This window comes from Rhinolophus hipposideros (assembly GCF_964194185.1).
Source record: "Rhinolophus hipposideros genome assembly, chromosome: 23".
Taxonomy (NCBI): domain Eukaryota; kingdom Metazoa; phylum Chordata; class Mammalia; order Chiroptera; family Rhinolophidae; genus Rhinolophus; species Rhinolophus hipposideros.
Genome location: NC_138069.1, coordinates 14109601 through 14134351, shown reverse-complemented (window position 1 = coordinate 14134351; position 24751 = coordinate 14109601). Strand labels below are relative to the sequence as shown.

General features: G+C 35.7%; 1 protein-coding gene across 2 annotated transcripts; it reads left to right on the top strand.

Moving 5' to 3' along the window:
* The first annotated feature begins 75 nt into the window (after nucleotides 1–75).
* NME5 (NME/NM23 family member 5) lies at nucleotides 76–24751 on the top strand. 2 transcript variants are annotated; one of them, XM_081036139.1, is made up of 7 exons: nucleotides 76–131; nucleotides 479–575; nucleotides 714–883; nucleotides 5871–6076; nucleotides 6732–6832; nucleotides 15578–15696; nucleotides 22691–24751. In XM_081036139.1, exons 3-7 carry the CDS (start codon nucleotides 758–760, stop codon nucleotides 22772–22774), a joined length of 636 nt encoding a protein of 211 aa, XP_080892265.1. In that variant the 5' UTR covers nucleotides 76–131; nucleotides 479–575; nucleotides 714–757; the 3' UTR covers nucleotides 22775–24751. The 2 variants fall into 2 exon arrangements, with proteins under 2 accessions (XP_080892265.1, XP_080892266.1); XM_081036140.1 differs by having other exon boundaries at nucleotides 122–575; nucleotides 22691–22900.

Below are 24751 nucleotides of genomic sequence, written 5' to 3'. Positions count from 1 at the left end.
GATTGAAAGGAACCGGTAGGAGGCTGTGAAGTAACGCTGCTGGGATTGGCCCTCTGCAGCCACCGTCCCTCAGCTGGGCTTCGGGTCTCCTAGCAATAAGTTGTGGTCGCACCTGGGGAGTGAGTGCCGAGGTGAGTACTCGACGGAAGGTCGGCCTCGGAACCTGCGGTGCAGTCGGGAGAGGTCCGGGGACTTAGGGATCCTACTTCCAACCAGACTTGACACTGCATAGCCATCCCGGCGGGGCGGGGCGGGGCAGGGCGGGGCCGCTCAACCTGCAGCTGGAGAATCGCGCAGAGTTGCCAACCTGTCTCCAGCTGCTGCCTTAGAGTCTGCGCGAGTCCCAGGCCTTCGGATTGCCCTGTGGCCTCTCCACCTTGATGAAAATGTTTAGGAAAACCCAAGGCACGGTTTAGCCGCAGAATAGAAATCGTATTACAGTTACACCTCATTTTATTGCGCTTTATGCGATTCGCAGGTATTGCGTATTTTACAAACTGAAGGCAAGACTCCACCATCAAATAGAGAAGGACTCGTTTTACTGCGATCGAGACAGAACCTGCAATATCTTCGAGGTATGCCTGTATTCAGACACTGCTTATAGAAGATTGCAGTTTCTCAGTCTATATAAATTAATAAAATCAAGCGCCTAATAATGCTGTTCTTAATCATAATTACATTAAATTTGAGGTTGGGATTGCATATCATTGCAGTTGATACCTGTCAAGACTCTTAAATTATACCCTGAAAACCCACAATGGAGATGTCGATGCCCCCACCTCAGATATATGTAGAAAAAACTCTGGCCATTATCAAACCAGATATTGTTGACAAAGAGGAGGAGATACAAGATATTCTCAGATCTGGATTCACCATTGTTCAGGTAACTTCTGGGCATGATCATTGTGTTCTTTTCTCTCATTGATGTTTTTTTTTAATGTTTATGTATTAGCATTAGTTTAGCATTAAATTTAGGTTTATTCTAACTATAAAAGTTACATGTGATAGTATTTAAAAGTTTTGTCACACTACAAAAGTATATAAAATGCGAAGTAAAATTCCTTTTCTCTCCACCTGTCCTCACCCACACCACATCCCAGTCTCCAGAGAGAGGCAAAGACTTAATACTTTCTGTTCTTCCAGGATTTTTCTATGTATTCCCAGACATTTTCCCCCATAAAATAGGACAATGCCCCACCCTTAACCCCGTTTACAAAGTCCCTCAGATAACAATTTCAGATCATTACATCTGAATGTAGCTCATTCTTCCTAACTTTTGTGTCATATACCCCTGTGTGCATGAACCACAATTTATTTGGCCCTCTATTGATGGACTTTACCACTTTTGGATTTTTTTCTTTTATTACAAACATTTAATGTTTTAAGCCTTACACTTGCTCTGCAGTTGGTAGAGGTTTGAAAATGAATGTAAAAAGAATAAAGATTATCAAATACAATTGAGTATATTTAATCTTCCTTTTTTGTACCATCCTTATTTGAAATTTCGGTTTTCAGTCTCTTATGTAGTGTTATACTACTTATTTAATCAGTGTTTTAAAAAATAAAAAAGAGAAAACTTCAATATTTAGGAAAGATGGGATTTTGGTTGAACTTAGGATAGGTGGAGGCTGAGTGTAAGGATGATACAAGAAAATGTAAGGAAAAATGTACAGGAAATTATAAGAAAATATTTAATATAGTAATTAAAAGACCCACATAAAAATGAACTTTTTAATGAATGTTGTTAGGAAAACTAGGTAGCCATTAAAAAAAAAGTTGTATTTAAGTATGATACTATATACACCGGGATAAACTTCAAACGGATTGGAATTTTAAATATTAAAAAATTAAACCATACAAATTCTAGAAGAAAAGATGGATGAGTTTCTTTATTCTTGGAATGGGACAGCCTTTTTTATTATGATTTAGTCTAGGAACTATGAAAGAAAAGATTAATATGATTATAAACTTAAAAAAGTTCTACATGGCCAAATAAAAACTATAAGCAAAGTCAAAATACAAATGACAAACTTGGAAAAATTTGCAATTCATATTGCAGACAGAGGGCTAATCTCCCTAACATGTAAAGAACTAGAAAAAGATAAAAATTCAGTTGAAAATGGGCAGAATATATGGAGGATTAGAGAAAAAGAAAACATGCTTCTTGAAAATATGAAAAGATTCTCAAGTGGGGGGAAAAAACAAAGTGACACTGAGCTACTATGGTATATGGCAAAAATGTAAAAGTGAATGGCACAACCCCCACAGAAGGGAACCTGACAATTATTTATCAATATTACAGATGTATTTATTTACCCTTTGACCCAGCAGTCCTACTTCTGGGAATTCCACCCATAATCTGTGTATTAATATCAAGTGACATATATACAGGTTACTTTGTGCAGCATTATTTACCAGCAAAAGATTGAAAACAATCCAATATTAACAGAATGGTTAAATCAACCCTGGCAAAGCCACCAAATTGAATACTATGCAACTAACTGTAAAAAGAATAAGGAACCTTTCAGTGCCCTGTTATGGAAAAACAAATGTAGAGTAATGTGTAGCAATCTTTTGCGACAGAAAGAAAAAAAGTAATATATATTCATGTTTGCTAATATTTGCAAAATGAAACACTAGGATAAATAAGCTTTAAAAAATGATTGCCGGGCCAGCCCTGTGGCTCAGGCAGTTAGAGCTCCATGCTCGTAACTCCGAAGGCTGCCGGTTTGATTCCCACATGGGCCAGTGGGCTCTCAACCACAAGGTTGCCGGTTCAACTCCTTGAGTCCCGCAAGGGATGGTGGGCTGCTCCCCCTGCAACTGGACCTGGAGCTGAGCTGTGCCCTCCACAACTAAGATTGAAAGGACAACAACTTGACTTGGAAAAAAGGCCTGGAAGTGCACACTGTTCCCCAATAAAGTCCTGTTCCCCATCCCCAATAAAATCTTTAAAAAAAATAAAATGATTGCCTATTGAGGGCAAGAACAGTACATTAGGACAGGGATGGGAATGAGATTTTTCAGCACATGTCTTTTTATATTGCTATGAACTTTTTAACCCTATAAGTGTATTATTCCTTAATTTTAGAAAAAAAATCAAATGAAGTATATGAATAAGATAAAGATATCCTATTTATGTTTTTAAAAAGTCCATATTTTAAAAAGAATTAGTGACAAACTTAATTAAGTGGTAGTGTTAATCATAAATGAAAAATTAATATGAATGCTAATATTTTGCATTTTACCTAGTGAGCAATAAATTTCAGACGAAAGAAGGCCTTGATGTATTGTGTGCTTTTTTTTGTTTTTAATTGTGGTAAAATACATGCAACTTAACCATTTGAACCATTTTTAGGTGTAGAGTTCAGTGGAACTAAGTACATTCCCATAGTTGTGACACCATCACCACCATCCATTTCTAGAACTTTTACATCATCTCTAACTGAAACTCTGTACCCATTAAACACTATCTCTCTGTTTATCCTTCTTCCTAGCCCCTGGTAACCAGTATTCTTTTTATAACTATGATTTTGACTATTCCAGATATCTCATGTAAGTGGAAACATACAATATTTGTCCTTTGTATAGTATGCTTTTAAAGTAGACTTTAGTTTAGTTGGGAGTCCATTGAACTTGAGGCTTTCTTGTCCCATCTAGGGAAAACCTTCTGAAAAATGATATATCCTTTCAGTAGGTGGCAGTCTTTACTTTGTTACAAGCTAATTGTTCCTTTCTGTTATTACTTAATATTGTTGCTTCTCTTGGTGAAACTCTTCATCCAAATTCCAAAAAATTTTACCTGATTTAATTTTAAAATAACCAAGGAAATCCTTGCTCCAGTATTAACTTTAGTTTAAGATGAGTCCTTAATTTTTATAATTGTGCTGCATTAGCTAGCATACCTGAGAAGGAAGCTTACCATTTGTTGAGAGGCATGTGTCAGATAAGGGCTTATATTGCAACAGAAGAGATTTTTAGTTTTTAACCCAGCAACAACAACAACAACAACAAAACCCACACCAATATGCGTAAGAATCACAAATACTGGCAAGTCTTAATTTTAAATAATCGAATCAAGGATTATATTAAACCCAGCGCTATTGTAACTTCTCAAATTTGTTCTGTTTCTTGACTATATGAATTTCAGTATGAGAACAGATGTTGGAACTTTTTTTTTTGGTAGTAACTGGTTCTTGACTGGTGAGAGTGTTATACTTGTCCAGTAGAAATGTTCATGCAATGCTCTGACTGACCCACCTAGGTAAGGAAGCGTCTTTCCAAGCTTCTTGCTCTGGGCAGTTTTTATCGCATGCTACAAACCAAGCAATTTTACCAAGTTTCTGAAACCTGAGGATACAATGATAGTTTGGCAAGGGACTTTAATTAAGAGATAGGTCAATTCCAACCCATTTTAGAAAGATGGATTTCTGCCTATTAAATTTAGCCTTCGTCTTGAGACTTATTATCTCCATGTCTCATCATCCTTATTCCAAACCAAAAGTCTTCCTTGATGTCTCCTTGTACTTTGAACCCCTCTATTCTATTTTGAGCCTTTATCCTCATGATTCATCTTTAGTGGAATTAAAAAACAGTAGTAATGTATGATTTTTTAAAAGCATTCACTTAACTGCTTTTAGGGAAAGTATGATGCTTTCCAATTGGAAGAATAACTGACTCAGCTTCTATGATTTTTAAATTTAATGATTCATTCACATAGTGAAGAAAATAACATTTATTTGTCTGAAACATTTTATAATCTTTCAAATTGAGAAACTTAATGACAACTAATTTTTCTTTTTTTACCCCCTTCTGTCTCCCCACTCCACTCCGGTTCAAGCCGTTGTTTCTCAGTCTAGTTGTGTAGGACACAGCTCCCTGGCCCATGCTGGTATTATGAGCCTTGTGCTCCCCCAGCGGAGGCAGTCGGTTATCGGTCGGCCTCTCATAGCAGCTCAGGGCAGCTCTCGCCAGCTGCCGGCCGCTCACGCTGGCCACCGGCCACTCATGGTGGCACATGGTAGCCCAAAGCAGCCCATGCCAACCTCCCTCGTGGCAGCCCAGCTCCAGGGAGAGCTATTGTTCACAATCTTAGCTGTAGAGGTCGCAGCTCACTGACGGGAATCGAATCGGCAACCTTGGTATTAGGAGCACGTCACTCCAACCACCTGAGCCACTGGGCCGGCCCCTAATTTTTCTTAAGATAACAGTGAATCAACATATTTATGGCAGAAGCAGAATAAAGAATACACAGCTTTTGGCATTGCCGGTTAGCTCAGTTGGTTAGTGCGTGGTGCTGGTAGCACCAAGGTTGTTGGTTCAATCCCTACATGGGCCACTGTGAGCTGTGTCCTTAAACAAAAAAAAAAGAAAAGAATACACAACTTTCATGTTCAAGTGAAAATCTTGTTTACTGCATTATTATACTGCATGTTATTTCTCAGTACCACAATGAGATCAGCTCCCTAAAATGTAGGAAAATTTCACAGTAAATAGGAAAATGCCACAAATAGATAGGAAAAGATGAATTTGGAATATTCTAAAGTCTGATTTTGTTACTTTAATTTACATATCACAAAAATGTTGATGGTTGGAGTTTTTTTACTTTAAAAAGGAGATATGAATTTGTCATTAACAAACCATATGTTGAAGGAGGCTGCTAAACAGGAATAGTTTTTCTTAAATAGGTTAAATAATTCTTATAATTTTATTTATAACCTGCAATTTTCTTATCTCACCCTTTCCTCATAATACAAAAGTAAATCTTAAATGTATAACCAGATTGGCACTAATTTCAAGTTTTAATGATTTAATGAGGTATTATTGAACTGTCATTTTAAATGCTTTTGTTGACTTTGTTTCTCTTATAGAGAAGAAAACTACATCTCAGCCCTGAGCAATGTAGTAACTTTTATGTGGAAGAGTATGGGAAAATGTTTTTCCCTAATTTAACAGCTTACATGAGTTCTGGACCACTTGTTGCCATGATATTAGCTAGACATAAAGCCATCTCTTACTGGAAAGAACTTTTGGGACCAAGTAATAGCTTAGTAGCTAAGGAGACACATCCAGACAGGTAACTTTTATAGGGGGGAAATGGAATACAACTATGAAAATGAAAAAAGTCTGAATTCATTATAATAGGAATTTCCTTTCATTTGAAAGTTTTCCTAAATCCACTGTTTTTGTATGTGGGGGCGGGGTGAAGGGGTGGGGAGGTCCATTTCATGTTTTAACTATTAAATGTCTATCTTAATACCAGTAAAACAAAAGGCCTCAGAGAATGCTTTGTGGTTCGTTAACCTTATTCTCTCCTCCTGGAATTAAACTGCCGCTGCAGTAGGATTTTTCATGGGAAAATTGGTATGGTATTTTAAAAGAATATTAACACAGGACCAGAAATCCAGATTTTCAGCATTATCATTAACGTCTGGAAACCAGAGGACATTAAATTCTTGCACTTTTGAATACCTTGCTTTTTCACTTCTCACAAACCAGCACCTTTTTTTTACCCAGACAATTTCTATTTTCCCAATGCATTCCTCCTGTAGATTTAAATATATTTGACCCTCATCTAGGTAGATTTAAACTTAAATTCAAAAGAGCTTAACACCTCCATATGTGTGTGAGAAGCGGCAGTGCTTCTGTAAAATACCTAAGTAGAATGCATATGTAAAAAGTAAAAAAAGGATGTCAGATTGGATGGTCATCATGTCTAACTTGTTTTTAAGTCTAAGGGCAGTTTATGGCACAGATGACCTAAGGAATGCACTTCATGGGAGTAATGATTTTGCCGCAGCAGAAAGAGAAATTCGATTCATGTTTCCTGGCGGTGAGTTACAGATGACTAGTTAGTCAATTTTATCTCCTTATTATTTGCTTTTTCTTTTATTTTGGGATGTAGGTTGGAAGAGAGATAACAGGGTTCTTCTCTAATATTCTTTTCATATTCTCAAGTTGCAGTTACTTAAAAACTGGAAACGAAGAATGGAAAACTCAACATTTCCCTCACAACTAAATTGTGCCTTCTAGGAAATCTTTTGAGGAGAGTTTACTTTTTTTTTCTTTTCTCTTGGACGAGATGTATTGAGGGTTTCTCTTCGGTGTTACATAATTCCTTTTGGTTATCCTAAATGCATCAGTGAAGTTTGTTACACATGAAAAAAGAATCTCCCTCAGAAATTATGATTGATTTACCATTTTCTCTAACAGTTTACTATTTCCTGACAAGCACTCATGTACGTGTGAAATGAATAATTCTCAGGCCTTTTTTTGTTTCCATTCTGTTATAGAGGTTGTAAATCTTTTAGAAGTGGGCGTAATAAGGACAACACTGAGATTTTTAGTTTGTTTTCAGTATTTTCGAGCAGAAAGAAAATTTGGGGATTTTCATTATAAAGAAAAAAATGGAAAGCATTGGGTAGTTTTGAATTTTTTTTTTTTTTTTTTTTTTTTTTTAAGATTTTTATTGGGGAAAGGGAACAGGACTTTATTGGGGAACAGTGTGTACTTCTAGGACTTTTTTCCAGGTCAATTGTTGTCCTTTCAGTCTTAGTTGTGGAGGGCGCAGCTCAGCTCCAGGTCCAGTTGCCGTTGCTAGTTGAAGGGGGCAGAGCCCACCATCCCTTGCGGGACTTGAGGAATTGAACTGGCAACCTTGTGGTTGAGAGCCCATTGGCCCATGTGGGAATCGAACCGGCAGCCTTCGGAGTTAGGAGCATGGAGCTCTAACCGCCTGAGCCACCGGGCCGGCCCTTGAATTTTTTTTTTTACATGTTACTTTTCTCTAACTCATTTAGACCTATTCCTCAGTATTTTCTACTGAAGATGTAATCAAAACTGAAAACTGTCATGGAGATTTAAAAGTCCTAATTCTTAAACAAAAACTGTTTTGTAGATACTTGTATACAAAAGGGTTTGCCTACTTATTTTATTTTTACTGATCTTAATTTCTGTCACATATCCATTTCATTAAGGTATCTTTTTCTTCAGGACTGTTTACTGTGGAAAATGTCAAACATACACAAAAGTAGACTGAATAGTATAATAAATCTCTAATCAACTAATTTCAACATTTGTGATCAGTCTTATTTCATCTATAACCCCTGCTCCTGCTTCTCTTGCTTCCGTATCAGTTTGAAGCACATCTCAAACATGAGATTCTTTTTAATGTGGTAGGCTCTTTAGGTTTAGTTCTAATAGTGAATTAGACTTTTCCTCTTTAGCTTTTAACTAAAATAGGACACAAACTCACTTTATCTTAAGTAGAAGATCTATTTGGAAGCTTCTTACTCATTGGGTTATATCCCTAAACTGTTATTTTAGATTGTTTTTTATTTTACTCATTAATTAATCCTCTATAAATATAAACTATTATCTACTGCTGTGGGAATATGAAGTTATTTAGAGTAAGTTCTCAGAGCCTGTGGTATGAGCTCAGTCTTGTTTAGCAGTCAGTCAAGAACTGTGTGCAAAACCCTATATGATGAGTAGCTAAAACAAGTTATAAAGATACTCAAAGACATGTTCCTAACCCTTGAAAAAGGTAGTACTCTTCCCTTTTTAAGTAGGTTTGACTAATTCAAAGCTTTCTTATATTCCATCATTCAACAAATTTACCAGCTTAATAAATTTAAAGATAAGACGATGCCCCTGCTGTCAAGATGCTCATATTTTATTTATTTATTTTATTTTATTTATTTATTTTTTAATTAATTAATTTATTTATTAGTTTCAGGTGTACAAGACAAGGTAATACTTAGACGTTCATCATTTATATCCCTCACACTGTGAACCCCCCTCCCCCCATCCACTATCCCTCCGACCTCACACTGAACCATCACATTATATATATAAAATTATAGTTGGCATTCATTAATGTTTAGCTTCTGGTGTACAATGCCATGATCAGGTATCCACAGTATCCCTGAGGTGGTCTCCCAAATAGGACGCATGTCCATCGGATACCCAACAAAATCTTTACAACATTATTGAATACCTTCCCCAAATTAATTTTCAAAACAACCCTGAGGCCATCTTGTGGTTACCAGCTGCTTCCAAATCCCTTCACCTTTCCCCTTATCCCCAACCCCCCCCCCCACACCCATCTAACAACTCTCGGTTTTTTCTTTGTGTCCCCAAAACTGTTTCTGATTAGTTCATTCACATAGTCTTTTCTTTAGATTCCATATATAAGTGAGATCATATGGTACTTGTCTTTCTCTTTCTGACTTATTTCACTTAACATAATGTTCTCTAGATCCATCCATGTTGCTGCAAATGATAAGATTTCTTTCTTCTTTATGGCTGCGTAATACTCCATTGTATAAATGTACCACAGCTTCTTAATCCAGTCATCTACCGATGGGCATTTCGGTTGTTTCCATATCTTGGCTATTGTGTAAAGTGCTGCAATAAACATAGGAGTGCATACAGATTTTTGAATTGGAGTTTTGGATTTCTCCGGGTAGATGCCTAGGAGTGGAATTACTGGATCATAGGGTAGTTCCATTTTCAGATTCCTGAGATACCTCCATACTGTTTTCCATAGTGGCTGCACTAATCTGCAATCCCACCAACAGTGCACTAGCGTTCCCTTTTCTCCACATCCACGCCAGCATTTGTTGTTTGTTGATTTATTGATGATAGCCATTTTGACTGGAGTGAGGTGGTATCTCATTGTGGTTTTTATTTGCATTTCTCTGATGGTTAGTGAGGTTGAGCATTTCTTCATATGTCTTCTTGCCTTCTGTATGTCCTTTTTAGAAAAATGTCTCCTCAAGTCCTCTGCCCATTTTTTAATTGGGTTGTTTGTTTTTTTGGAATTGAGTTGAGTAAGTTTTTTTATAGATTTGTGATATTAATCCCTTATCAGATATATCATTGGCAAATATCTTTTCCCATACAGTAGGATCCCTTTTTGTTTTATTGATGGTTTCCTTTGCTGTGAAAAAACTTTTTAGTTTGATGTAATCCCACATGTTTATTTTTTCTCTTACTTCCCTCGCGCGAGGGGATATATCAGTGAAAATCTTACTCCGGGTAATGTCCATAAAGTTTCTTCCTATATTTTCTTCTAGATATTTTATGGTTTCAGATCTTACATTTAAGTCTTTAAGCCATTTTGAATTTGTTTTTGTATATGGTGTAAGGAGGTGGTCCAGCTTCATTTTCTTGCATGTGTCTGTCCAGGTTTCCCAACACCACTTATTGAACAGACTGTCTTTACCCCATCGTACATTCTTGCTTCCATTGTCGTAGATTAGATGGGCATATAGGCATGGATTTACGTCTGGACTCTCTATTCTGTTCCATTGATCTATGTGTCTATTTTTATGCCAGTACCATGCTGTTTTAATTACTGTAGCCTTGTAGTATAGTTTGAAATCAGGTATCGTTATACCTCCCACTTTGTTCTTATTTCTCAAGATTGCTGAGGCTATCCGGGGTCTTTTATGGTCCCATATAAATTTTAGGATTATATGTTCTATTTCTGTGAAAAACGTCGTTGGTAGTTTGATAGGAATTGCGTTGAATATGTATATTGCCTTAGGCAGTATGGACATTTTAACTATATTAATTCTTCCTATCCATGAACATGGAATGTGTTTCCATCTATTTATGTCTTCTTTCATTTCTTTCTTCAGTGTTGTATAATTTTCTGAGTACAGATCTTTTACATCTTTGGTTAGATTTATTCCCAGATATTTTATAGTCTTTGGAGCAATTGTAAATGGAATTGTTTTTTTAATTTCTCCTTCTGCTATTTTATCATTGGTATATACAAATGCAACTGATTTCCGAATATTAATTTTATATCCTGCTACTTTACTAAATTCATCTATCAGCTCTAATAGTTTCTTGGTGGAGTCTTTAGGGTTCTCTATATATAGTATCATATCATCTGCATATAATGATAATTTTACTTCCTCCTTACCAATTTGGATGCCTTTTATTTCTTTCTCTTGTCTGATTGCTGTGGCTAGAACTTCCAGCACTATGTTGAATAGAAGTGGAGAAAGTGGGCAACCTTGTCTTGTTCCTGATCTTAGGGGGAATGGTTTTAGCTTTTCCCCACTGAGTATGATGTTAGCTGTGGGTTTGTCATATAAAGATGCTCATATTTTAAAAGTCTATAAAAATAAATATACAATGCAATAATATAAATTATAAATATCATTAGAAAGCATTAATAAAGTACAGTGAAAATTCATCTATGTAAGAAATGTGGAAATACTCATTATTCTCGCATTAATTCATGTAGCCCTAGGTGCCTGAGACAATAAATGGTTAGCAAAAATAAATGAGGTAGAAACAGACAATTCAAAAATGAAGTTAAGGAAATAATTTCATTCACAGTAGCATCAAAAACAATAAAATATGTAGGAATAAATTTAACAAAAGAAGTGCAGTTCTTCTACACTGAAAAGCATAAAACATTGCTGAGGGAAATTAAAGAATATCTAAATAAGTCGGCATCCCATGTTTATGGATTAGGAGAGTCAATATTGTCAAGATGGCATTTCTCTAAATTGATCAGTAAATTTAATGCAGTTTCTAACAGAGTTCATTCATGCATTTATGTAGAAATTGACAAGCTGATTCTAAAATTTGTGTGGAATTGCAAAAGATCTAGAAGAGCTAAAACAGTTTTTAAAAAGAAGGACAAAGTTGGGATACTTCCACTAACCTGATTTCAAAACTTGCTGTGAAGCTACAATAAGTAAGACCATGTGGTACTGACATAAGGATAGACATGTAAATCAACAGAGCAGAATTGAGAATCTAGAAATAAATCTTTGCATTTATGGTCAATTGATTTTTGACAAAAGTGCCTAGACAATTTGATGGGAAAGGATGGTCTTTTCAACAAATGATGCTGGGACAATTATTATAGGTATCTACATGCAAAAAAAAAAAAAGAAGAACTTAGATTCTTCTTTCATACCATACACAAAATTTAACTCAACATATATCATAGACCTAAGCATAAAAGCTAAAAGCATGTAGAAGAAAACGGGAAAAAATCTTCATGAACTTGAATTGGATAAAGAGTTCTTACATATGACACCAAAAGCATGATCCATAAAAGAAAATATTGATAAATTGGACTACATCAAAATTAGAAGTCTTTTCAGCAAAACACAATATACAGTTTGCTTCCTAGTAGCTTTAAAATATGGACTTCCCCAATTATTATCCCGATTTTCTATTTTACAGGGTTTCTTTTTGTCTTCCTTCTTTATATTTCTTTTCCTCTTGGGGGAACTCATTGGGTTTTGATTGAAATACAATCACTGATTTTATTGAAGTCTATGTTAGTATGAATCATTTCCATTAAAATTCCAAAGAAAACTCCAAAAAAAAAAAAACAAAAAAAGAAAACCCAATTAGCCTTTGTGCTTCAAAAGCTATTATTATCAATATGAAACTATAAGCCACAGACTGGGAGAAAATATTTGCAAATCATATATCAGATAAAGCACTTGTATCCAGAGTACAAAGAACTCTTATAACTCAGTAGTAAGAGAAACAACTCATTTAAAAGCTGAGCAAGGGCTGCTGGGTGGCTCAGTGGTTTAGAGCCTGAGCTGTGAATAACAGCGTTGCCAGTTTGATTCCCACGTGGGCCAGTGAGCTGCGCCCTCCACAACTAGACTGAAGACAATGAGCTGCTGCTGAGCTTCTGGAGGGGTGGCTGGATGGCTCAGTTGGTTAAAGCCTGGGCTCTCAACAACAAGGTTGCCGGTTCGAGCATGGGATGGTGGGCTCTGCCTCCTGCAGCTAGGATTGAAAACAGCTACTGGAATTGGAGCTGAGGTGCGCCCTCCACAATTAGATTGAAGGACAACAACTTGGAGCTGATGGGCCCTGGAGAAACACACTGTTCCCCAATATTTCCCAATAAAATTTATTTAAAAAAAAAAAAGACTTTAAAAAAAAAAAAAAGAAAGCTGGGCAAAAAATTTTGAGTAGGCATTTTGTAAAAGAAGATATATGAATGGCTAATCTGCACATGAAAAAGTGTTCAATGTAATCATTGGATAAATGCAAATTAAAACCACAATGAGATACCATGGCATACCCACTGGAATGACCATAATCAATAGTAAGGATATAGCAATTTTGGGATCCCCTTATATTACTGTAAAATGTTGGTCATTTTGGAAAAGTTTGGCGATTTCTTAAAATGTTAAACTTACCAGGTAACACCACTAGCAGTTCTAGTCCTAGCGGAATCTAACTCAAGAGAAATGAAAACCTCCACCTACATAATGACACGTGAACCTGTATAGCAGCACTGTTTAATATAGCCAAAAACTGAAAACAATCCAATTGCACATCAGTGGGTAAACAAAATTTAGTATAGCCATACAATGGAATGCTACTTAAAAGGAACAAACTACTGATACATGCTACAACATGGATGAACCTCAAAACCTTATGCTAAGCGAAAGAATCCAGGCACAAAAGACCACATATAATATCCATTTATATGAAATGCCCAGAAAAAGCAAATTTTTAGAAACAAAAAAGCTCAGTGGTTGCCAGGGAGTGGATATGGGAGCAGGAAATTGCAAATGGGCACAGGGAAACATTTTTGGAGTGATTGAAATATTCTAAAACTGGAGTATGGTGATTGTACAACTAAATGTTTATTAAAAATCAATTGTATACTTAAATGGGTGAATTTTATGATACGGAAATTATACCTCAAAACTTAAAAAATAAATTACAAAAATAGATCAGATCTGTGCTCCCATGGATTTTACAGTCTAGTGTTTGAAAGGTAGCCTGTAAACGGTAATGACCCAAATCATTGAATAGTTATTGTATGTTAAATGCTGCATGATGCACTTGTAGGGTATCATGATAGACTTTAAGTGACTGAGGAAGTGACTTTTTAGCTGAGATCCAAGGGATAAGTAGTGGTTAACCAGAACAAAGAGAAGAAAGAACATTCTTGCGGAAGGAACAGCATGTGCTCAAGTCATGAGCAGGAAAGAACATGGCACATTCTATAAACTAAAAGATCAGGGGTAAAAGAAACATAAGATGAGGCTGTAGAGGTAAGTAGAAGTCACATGGTCTTATGGGCTATGGTGTGGCATTTTGTCTTGACTATAAATGCAATGAAGAGCCAGTGAAGCATTTTAAGGATGGGAGTGACATAATCAGATTTTCATTTTTAAAATACTATAGAGGTTGTGGGCACAGTCAACAGTGAATATGATAAACACGGTCTTAACTTTCATGGAATTTATGAAGTAAAAGAGACAGATGACACATTTATATAATCAAAATTAAACAATTATTATATGAAGGGTGTGCTATAATGAGAATGATTAGGAAACCTTCTACTGAAGACCTATGGCTTCTTCTAGTTTTTCCTGATGTCCTGGCAAAGGACTCCCATTATTAGTCCTAGTCTCATTGAGACTGAGCCTGTACACTAGTCATAGAGAAATCTATCCTCCCACCCTTCTTTCTCTTGGGCCATTGAGGATTTAGATCTGGGACCAGTAGTTTCCCTTTCTCATCTTTATCAAAGGCAACACACTGATGGAGATCAACCTCAAAAGACCTAATCAGACTTATAAAATATTTATAAAGTATATTTTTTGTTGTATTGCAAATCTGGTTCACCTACATAGAGTTCGAATAAGGCTGAAAAGACTAAAATTTCCCAAAGCGTTATATAATTTGTTTAAAACCCTGAAAAATAAGAGCAGGAATATATAACATGTCTACATGTTATATAGACAGACATAGATTTTATGTGTATGTTCAGTAGTCTAGAAGAGCAAAAACTGCCTTATTCACTGTTGTATCTGTACTACTTTGCAAAGTACCTGCCATTTTGTTGGCAGGAATTGTTGAAATTAATTTCTGATTTTACATATTCATTAATATTTTCCTTTTTTATAACATTGTTATAACATTCACTGTAAAAAACATGGAAATGGAAATGCAGAAAAAAATATAGTTAAAAACAATCAGAATCCAAGAACCATATGATTTCACTGATATGTGGCATGTAAAACTGAAAACAACAAAAGAACAAGACAAACAAATGAAGAAATAATAACTCATAGGCACAGACAAGAGTTTAGTGGTTACCAGAGGGTAAGGTGGGAGAGGGATGGCAGCTGTGCATAAAGGCGATCAAATATATGGTGATGGAAAGAGAACTGACTCTGGGTGGTGAACACACAGTGTGATGCATAGATGATGTGATACAGAATTGTACACCTGAAATCTATGTAATTTTACTAACAATTGTCACCCCAATAAACTTTAATAAAAGAAAAAAAGAAAAGGAAAACAATCAGAATCTTATATATGATCGTTAGTATTTTGATATGTTTCTTGCCAGTCTTATGTAGTCTTACTATTTTTTATGTGTATGCTTGTGTATTTTTGAACAAATTATTATGCTATGTATCTACTTCTGTTCCCTTAAAAACTTCAAGCATTTCTCATGTCATTAAAATTGCTTTGAAGCTATCCTTTTGAATGACTGTGTAATATTTCATCATTTATGTTAGCTTTAATGGGAATACGTTTGTATTTTCAGTGATTGTTGAGCCCATTCCAGTTGGACAAGCTGCTAAGGACTATTTAAATTTATATGTAACACCAACTCTACTTGAAGGACTTACAGAGCTTTGTAAGCAAAAACCAGCGGATCCTTATGTAAGAAATCTTTTTATTCATACTAAAGAATGAATTGTCTATGGTTTTCATATCTAAAATATCGTATTCTTTGAAACTGAAAGTTTTGAGAATTGTTTTAAAACGTATTCATTTAATATATATTTTTTTATATGTACTTCTTTATGTATGACTTTTGACTACTTATTTTCTTGTGTTTTAACTCTTAAAAAACATTGTTTCTAAATGCATTTTCATTTATTTATCATTTAATTGCTAAGCATTGTTTTTGTGTATAGTTTATAGAATCAAATAATAAAATTACATATATACTTAAATGTTGTTCAACATTTTTGTTTGTTGTGATATCTAAAGTTTTTAAATAGAAAAGTTACATTTATTCACATGCCTTGATGCCTCAAAGTTGCTTAGTTAGGGGGAGAATGGTTAGGTAGGAGGACCTAGGATGGTTGTGTAGGGCCCAGTGTTATCCTGGGCCCTTCTTTACAGGTACTCCCACCCTTTTGAAGACTCAGAGATAATCAGGTAAGGTTATTTCAGTACCAGCTCGACCAAAATAATATGTCTAGCCTCTGTTACCACCATTCTCAAAGGAAATCCCCTTTGGAAGACAAAAGAGTTAATCTCTTCTGCTTTGTCACTTACCAAAAAGAAAAGATATGTTATTTCTTTAATAACTTTTTTCATTGTGAAAATAATATGTTTATTTATAAGAAACATGAAACTACTGAAAAATGTAAAGAGAAGAAAAAGATACCCTTGGTTCCATTTCTTAAACATGATCTCTGAAGACATTTTGCCAAGATTCAACTCTCACTCCAGACACCTAACCTCTCTCTGAGTCTCTCTGTTCTCACTAGTAAAGAGGTGGATATATTAATACCTATTTACCTAGTAGGGATGTTGTTAGGATTAAATGTATAAATGCATGTAAAATTCTTAGTCAAAGTATCTGGTGCATAAGTGCTCAAATATTAATTGCTATTGTTATTTGTTTCTAATCCTTTCCTTTGCTCAGGCTTTATTTTTATATGACTACCCATAAACAAATATCCCATAAATGTTGCTATATTTAAATATATATTTTATAGCGATTATTTTAATAGTTATATTATTTTTCTTATATTACCTTTACCATTCTTCTTTTGCTGTTATAAATACTGTAACAATAAATATCTTTGAGCATAAAGCTTTTCACATATTGAGATTATTTCATTTGGAAAGACACCAGAAAGTACAATTATAATTCAAAACATTAAAATTTAAAAAAATTTGTCCCTCAAAGAACTTGCTTTATTTTTATTGTTATTATTATTTTTAAAGATTTTATTGGGAAAAGGGGAACAGGACTTTATTGGGGAACGGTGTGTACTTCCAGGACTTTTTTTCCAAGTCAAGTTGTTGTCCTTTCAATCTTATTTGTGGAAGGTGCTGTTCAGCTTCAAGTTACTGTCCTTTCAGTCTTAGTTATGGAGGGCGCAGCTCAGCTCCAGGTCCAGTTGTCCTTGCTAGTTGCAGGGGGCGGAGCCCGCCATCCCTTGCGGGAGTCTAACCAGCAACCTTTTGGTTGAGAGGATGCACTCCAACCAACTGAGCCATCCGGGAGCTCAGCGGCAGCTCAGGGGCAGCTCAGCGGCAGCTCAGCTCAAGGTGCTGTGTTCACTTTAGTTGCAGGGGGTGGAGCCCACCATCCCTTGCGGGACTCGAGGAGGTGAACCGGCAACCTTGTGGTTGAGAGCCCACTGGCTCATGTGGGATCGAACCGGCAGCCTTCAGAGTTAGGAGCACGGAGCTCCAACCACCTGAGCCACCGGGCCGGCCCCGCTTTATTTTCAATTGTTAATAATTTTTTGAATAAGTAACATTAAATGTGGTCTAATTCAAAAGTTACAAAAGGATATATAGTGAAAAGTAATTGTCCTTGCCATCCTGTTCCTCAGCCACCCAGTTGTGCTCTTTGGAGTCAGTCACTGTTACCCGCCTCTAGTATATCCTTTACAGAAAACCTATGCATGTATAAGCATCTATATCTAGCTATATGTACTTAAAAACACACGCACATGCAAATGCTAGCTCCTAAACTATCAGATACTTTTTACCTTATTTACTTGATATATAATAAATTATCAGATAGCCCCACAAACAAAATTGCTCTTTTAGAAAAACAGCTCATGGCATTCTTTTGTATGGATGTTCTACAATTTATTAATTAATCACATATAGATGGTTGTTTAAGGTATTTCTATTTTTTTGTTATTATAAACTGCTGCAGTGAATATCTTCATTTATGGTAAGTTTGTGCAAATGGAAATACTGAGTCAAAAATAATGTTATTTTTATGTTTTTGATATGTGCATTTTTAGTTTGGATAAATATTGCCAAATTACCTTTTGTAGTGGTTGTACCATTTTATACTCCAACCAAAAATAATTGAGAGCACTTGATGTTTTTTCAAGCTTTGTGGTTTTTGCCAATCTGATAGGTTAGAAATGGTATCTCATTATTTAATTTGTATTTCTTTTGTTATGAGTGAGTCTGAGTGTCCTTTCATATATGCTACTGAAAGACGTTGGCATTTCTTTGCCTATGAACTTCCAGCTCTTTTTCTTTTTCTTTTTTTTTTTTGCTGGTGGTTGGTTCCTAGATCTTTTCCTTATGGTGTCGGAACTCTATGTTTAGGAAATTAACCTTTTGTGGTTTAGCAGCTTTTCTCAATTTATCACTCGTCTTTTGACTATTTTCACAATATATTTTAATTTTAATTTAGTTGAATTGAGCTCTTTTATGGCTTCTTGGTTTCTGGTCATATTTAAAGATTTTCTGCTCTAAGGTTATAAACAACATTCTCTTATGTTGCCTTCTAGTACTTTTTATCTCTCCTTTGACCATCTAGAGTTTATTTTGCTATAGAGAATTAGGTAGGGAGCCACATTTTATTTTCCACTTGGTTACTTAATTAAACAAAATCATTTATTGAACAATCCATGCTTTCCTCACATATTTAAGATTCTACTGTTAACATATACTAAAGTACCTGCATGCATTTGGGTTTATTTCTGTATTTTCTTTTCTGTTTCTTTTATCTCTATCTCTGTTCACTGAAAGTACCACATAGCTTTAATTACTAAAGCTTTATAATATATTTTTAAATAAGGTAGTTCTAAACCTCCCAATTACTTTCTTTTTCAAAATTTTCTTGCCTCTATTTGCATTATCATTTCTACGTGAATATTTTCAGGTCACAATACATACTATCATACTTCTTTCTTAAAGGGCCATGTCAATTTACATCAGGGTCACAGATGTATATAATTACCACTTCACCCTCACCCACATTAGTATTAGATGTAAGTTAAAAACACTGGAGTGGGACTGGAACTGATTTGCTAACAGGCAAAACAGGCACAAGAAAGATGCTATTTCAATTGTTTCAACTTCCATGTGAATATTTACTGGTAGGGTTGAACTATTTATCCCTTATGTTTAGTTATAGTTCCTCTTCTTTTCTTTTAAAAAAAAAAGATTTTTTTATTGGAGAAGGGGAACAGGACTTTATTGGGGAACAGTGTGTACTTCCAGGTCTTTTTCCAAGCCAAGTTGTTGTCTTTTCAATCTTAGTTGCGGAGGGTGCCGTTCAGCTTCAAGTTGTCCTTTCAGTCTTGGTTGTGGAGGGCGCAGCTCAGCTCCTGGTCCAGTTGCGATTATTAGTTGCAGAGGGCGCAGACCACCATCCCTTGCGGGAGTCGAACTAGCAACCTTTGTGGTTGAGAGGACGGCTCCAACCAACTGAGCCATCCGGGAGCTCAGCGGCAGCTCAGCTCAAGGTGCCATGTTCAGTCTTAGTTGCAGGGGGCGCAGCCCACCATCCCTTGCGGGACTCAAGGAGTTGAACCAGCAACCTTGTGGTTGAGAGCCCACTGGGCTATGTGGGAATCGAACCGGCGGCCTTCGGTGTTAGGAGCACGGAGCTCCAACGACCTGAGCCACCGGCTGGCCTATAGTTCCTCTTTTGGGAGTTATGTTTATTTTTTGTCCACTTATCTTTGGAGTTTTGTAAGAATTCTTTATATAATAGTTATATCAAACTTTGATCATATTTGCTGCAAAAACATTTCCTTTCTGTTTAATTTTTAATTTTGCCTTTTAAATATTCAATAAGTCAAACCTTGATTTTTTTCCCCCCTTGTTGTGGGTTTTCATTTATCAAAGTTTAGAAAGTCCTGTCCCAGCGAAAGTTTTGCTAAATACTCAGTTTTGTTTTCTTCTAGATTTTTTTATATTTGACTCTCCCATGCATCTGGAACTTATTTTTGTATTTAACACAAGATGAAGAGCTAAATTTTTTTCTGACCAGTTGTCCTTGTATATTGATTTATGAAGCCTTGTTTATCAGTATGAAATTCTATATCTGAGCATGTATTATGATACATGAATCTGTGTGTTCTAACAACAGTACCACAATAAATGATTGCTTTTAATGTTATTTTCAATACTTCTGTATTTACTTAATCTTTTTTCGTTTTTTTGTGAGAATATATATGAGATAAATGTTGCCATTTTGACAATTTTTAAGTGTACGATTTAGTGGTTTGGTAGTCACAATGTGCAATCATCATCACTACTTATTTTCAAAACTTTTTCATCACCCCAAATAGAAACTCTGTAACCATTAAACAATGACTCCCCATTACCGTCTTCCTCCAAGCCTTAGTGACCTCTAATCTGCTTTCTGTTTCTGTGAATTTGCCTATTGTAGATATCTTATATAAGTAGAATTATAGAATATTTGTTCTTTTGTGTCTGGCTTATTTCACGTAGCATAATGTTTTCAAAGTTCATTCATGTTGTAGCATTCATCAGAATTTCATTCCTTTTATGGCTGATTATTCCATGTATGTATATATGAATATCATATTTTGTTTATCGATGCATGCATCTGTTGATGGACATTTGGGTTGTTTTTGCCTTTTGGCTGTTGTGCATAATGTTGCATGAACATTGGTGTACAACATCTGTTTTCAATTCTTTGGGGGTATATACCTAAGAGTGGAATTGCTGTGTTTAGCTTTCTGAGGAACCACCAAACTGTTTTCCACAGTGACTACTTTTTACATTCCTACTAGCAATGTATGAGAGTTCCAATTTCTCTACATCCTGGCCAACACTTGTTCTTGTCTATTTTCGTTTTCATTATTATAGTAGACGTGAAACAGTTTGTCATTGTGGTTTTGATTTGCTTTTCTCTAATGACTAATGATGTTGAGCATCTTTTCATATGCTTATTGGCCGTTTGTATATTTTCTTGGAGAAAGGTCTATTCAAATTAAAGTTCTTTTGCCCATTTTTAATTGTTTTTTTGTTTTTGTTGAGTTGTAGGGGTTCTTTATATGTTTATAAGATATGATTAGCAAATATTTTCTCCCCCTCTGTAGGTTGTTTTTTCACTTTCTGGGTAATGCCATTTGATGCACAAAAGTTTTAATTTTTTTTTTTTTTATTGGGGAAGAGGAACAGGACTTTATTGGGGAACAGTGTGTACTTCCAGGACTTTTTCTTTTTTTTTTTTTTTCCAAGTCAAGTTGTTGTCCTTTCAATCTTAGTTGTGGAGGGTGCCTGCTGTTCAGCTTCAAGTTGTCCTTTCAGTCTTAGTTGTGGAGGGCGCAGCTCAGCTCCAGGTCCAGTCGCCCTTGCTAGTTGCAGGGGGCGCAGCCCACCATGCCTTGCGGGAGTCAAACCGGCAACCTTGTGGTTGAGAGGACGCCCTCCAACCAACTGAGCCATCCGGGAGCTCAGCGGCAGCTCAGCTCAGCTCAGCTCAAGGTGCCATGTTCAATTTTAGTTGCAGGGGGCGCTGCCCACCATCCCTTGCAGGATTGGAGGAATTGAACTGGCAACCTTGTGGTTGAGAGCCCACTAGCCCATGTGGGAATCGAATAGGCAGCCTTCGGAGTTAGGAGCACAGAGCTCTAACCGCCTGAACCACTGGGCCGGCCCAGTTTTAAAATTTTGATGAAAGCCAATTTATCTATGTTGTATTTTGTTACTCATGTTTTTGGTGTCATATTTAAGAATCCATTGTCAAATCCAAGGTTATGAAGATTTACTCCTACGTTTTCTTTTAAGATTTTAACGATTTTAGTTCGTATGTTTCAGTTGTTGATCCATTTTGAATTTTTCTATGTGTCAGGGTTTATTTCTGGACTCTCAATTTTGTTCCATTGGTTTATATGTCTATCTGTATGCCAGTACCACACTGTTTCGATTGCTGTAGCTTTGTAGAAGATTTTGAAATTGGGAAGAACAAAGTCAGAAAATTCTCCAACTTTGTTCTTTTTTTTCATGATGGTTTTGGCTATTCAGAGCCCCTTGAAATTCCATAGAAATTTGAGGATTGACTTTCCCATTTCTGCAAAAATGTTCGAAATTTGATAGGGATTGCGTTGAATCTGCATATCACTTTGAGTAGTATTGACATCTTAACCTCTTAAAAATATTAGGTCTTTTTATCCATTAGCACAGATGTCTTCTCATTTATTTAGATCTTTACATTTATTTCAGCAATGTTTGATAGTTTTCAACATACAAGTTAAATGTATTCCTAGATACTTTTTTTTTCAGTGCTATTGTAAATGAAAGTGATTTCTTAATTTCCTTTTTGGGTGGTTTGTTCATTGCTGTTGTATAGAATAGAAACACAACTGATTTTTCATGTGTTGATCTTGTAACCTACAACATTGCCAAATTCATTTATTAGATGTATTAGCTTTCTTGTGAATTCTTTGGGATTTTTTTATATATAGGAGCATATCATCTGTGAATGGACAGTTTTATTTCTTCCTTTTTGATTTGCATAATGTAAAACTTACTGTTTAACTTTTTAATGGTCATTTTCTTTTATTTGTAAACTGATTTTGAAAACAGTTTTAAGTTTTAAATTGATGTAATATATATTGTAGAAAATATTTAACATTTATTTAACATTTATTAACTGAAGGTTTTTTCCTTTTGTCCATAGATTTGGCTAGCTGATTGGCTGTTGAAAAATAATCCTAACAAACCTAAACTTTGTTACCATCCAACTGAAGAAGAACTTAATTAAAATAAAGTCCTCCAAAGAACAAATCATGAACGATCTCATTGTAAAAGGCATGCTTCTACTTAAACAAACAAACAAACCATAATTCCTAAGGGTTTAAATAACTACATGTGAAATAAATGATTTCTTAAAAATAAGTTTTAAAAGAATAACTGTGTTTTGTGCAGTAGATAACATTTTCTATGTTAAAATGCAGGTTTAGGGAATGAGTTTTTTCTAATAAGAAAATTATGTTTACTTAGAGCATTTAGAATGTCAACAGAACAACTGCAATTTTTGTGTGTGTGATTACAAAGTGCTATTCAGTTAATAGAATAGTACTGAATTCATATAAGATGCATCAGAGACAAATGAAGGTGAAAAAACTACCATCCTCATATATAACTAATTTGTCCTATGTACCAAGAGTCTGGTTTAAACTTCTATGCCAATTTACAACTCCCATATTGTACCAGGCAAGGTTAGTGGCTATTGAAAATACCAACAGGACAGGGCTAGCATTTAACACATTTGATAGTATGTTAATTATACAAAAAAAGACACTGTACAGTTTAAACACAAGTGTTACACAGCCTTATATTTCTTTTTTTCTTCTTTAAAAGGAGCAAGTTGTATACAGGGAGGTTAAATACTTTATAGACAACTAGAACCAGCTTACTTATTATCATCCTCTCCATCTTCCTTCTCGTCCTCCTTTTCCTTGCTTTTTTCAGCCTCGATGACTCCCTTTTTTGCTGCATATCCTTATGCAAGAATACCTTTTTAATATTTTTCCTTCAGCTTACCAGCAGTGTTATTCCACATCTCTCCCAGTTTCTTTGCAGCATCACCAGTGGATAGGCTGGGATGTTCTTTGATATGGGGTCAATATTGAGAACAATAAAAAGACTGAAGGAGGCCTCTTGGATGCATTGGGATCCTTGAACTTCTTTTTTGTTTGCCCTTGAGGAGGAATATAAGTTTTCATTTCTCTTTTATAACGGGCCTTGTCTGCTTTGCTGTATCTTCAAAGTTTCCTTTCTCTAGCAAAGATGGTCTTCCATCTCTCAGAACTTTTTGGAAAACTCTGAGAAGAAGATTGAAGCAGCTGGGTGCTTTTTCTTGTGTTCCTCCCAGCAAGTTTGCACAAAGAATGCATATGATGACATTTTGCTTTATGTTTGAGGAGTAAAACATGGAATTTTAGTTATGATATTTTCCCAAGCATGTATCCTATGTCTAGATGTGTAATTAATGCACAGTTCAGACAGTTTAAAATATATAAGTATATAAATAATTATTTGACATAATGAAAATGGGCAGAACCAGGTTATGATTTTAATCAACCACTTACATAACTATTTTCTCAACTTTAATAAGAGCCCTCCAAGGTGACCAGTCACTGATCCTGCATTGCCTGGGGTTTTCCTGGTTCTGTCACTGAAAATCCTGTATCCCGGGAACCCCCTCAGCCCTGAGCAACATGGTCACTCTACCAAATAGTCCAGAGGTTAGTGTTTCCCAATTAAGTTTTTGTGATGAGGTACTAGTTTTAAAAAAATGTTGTAAAATGATCGTTTCTTAAAAGAAATTTTCATTGACTTTCTTTTAAAAAAATCCAGATTGTAAAGCACTTTTATTGAGAGTATTTACTTCGGCCGGCCCGGTGGCTCAGGCGGTTAGAGCTCCATGCTCCTAACTCTGAAGGCTGTTGGTTCAATTCTCACATGGGCCAGTGGGCTCTCAACCACAAGGTTGCCAGTTGGATTCCTCGAGTCCCGCAAGGGATGGTGGGCTGTGCCCCCTGCAACTAGAAAAAAATGGCAACTGGACCTGGAGCTGAGCTGCGCACTTCACAACTAAGACTGAAAGGACAACAACTTGAAGCTGAACATGATTGAAAGGATAACAACTTGACTTGGAAAAAAGTCCTGGAAGTACACACTGTTCCCCAATAAAGTCCTGTTCCCCTTCCCCAATTAAAAAAAAATTTTTTTTTTT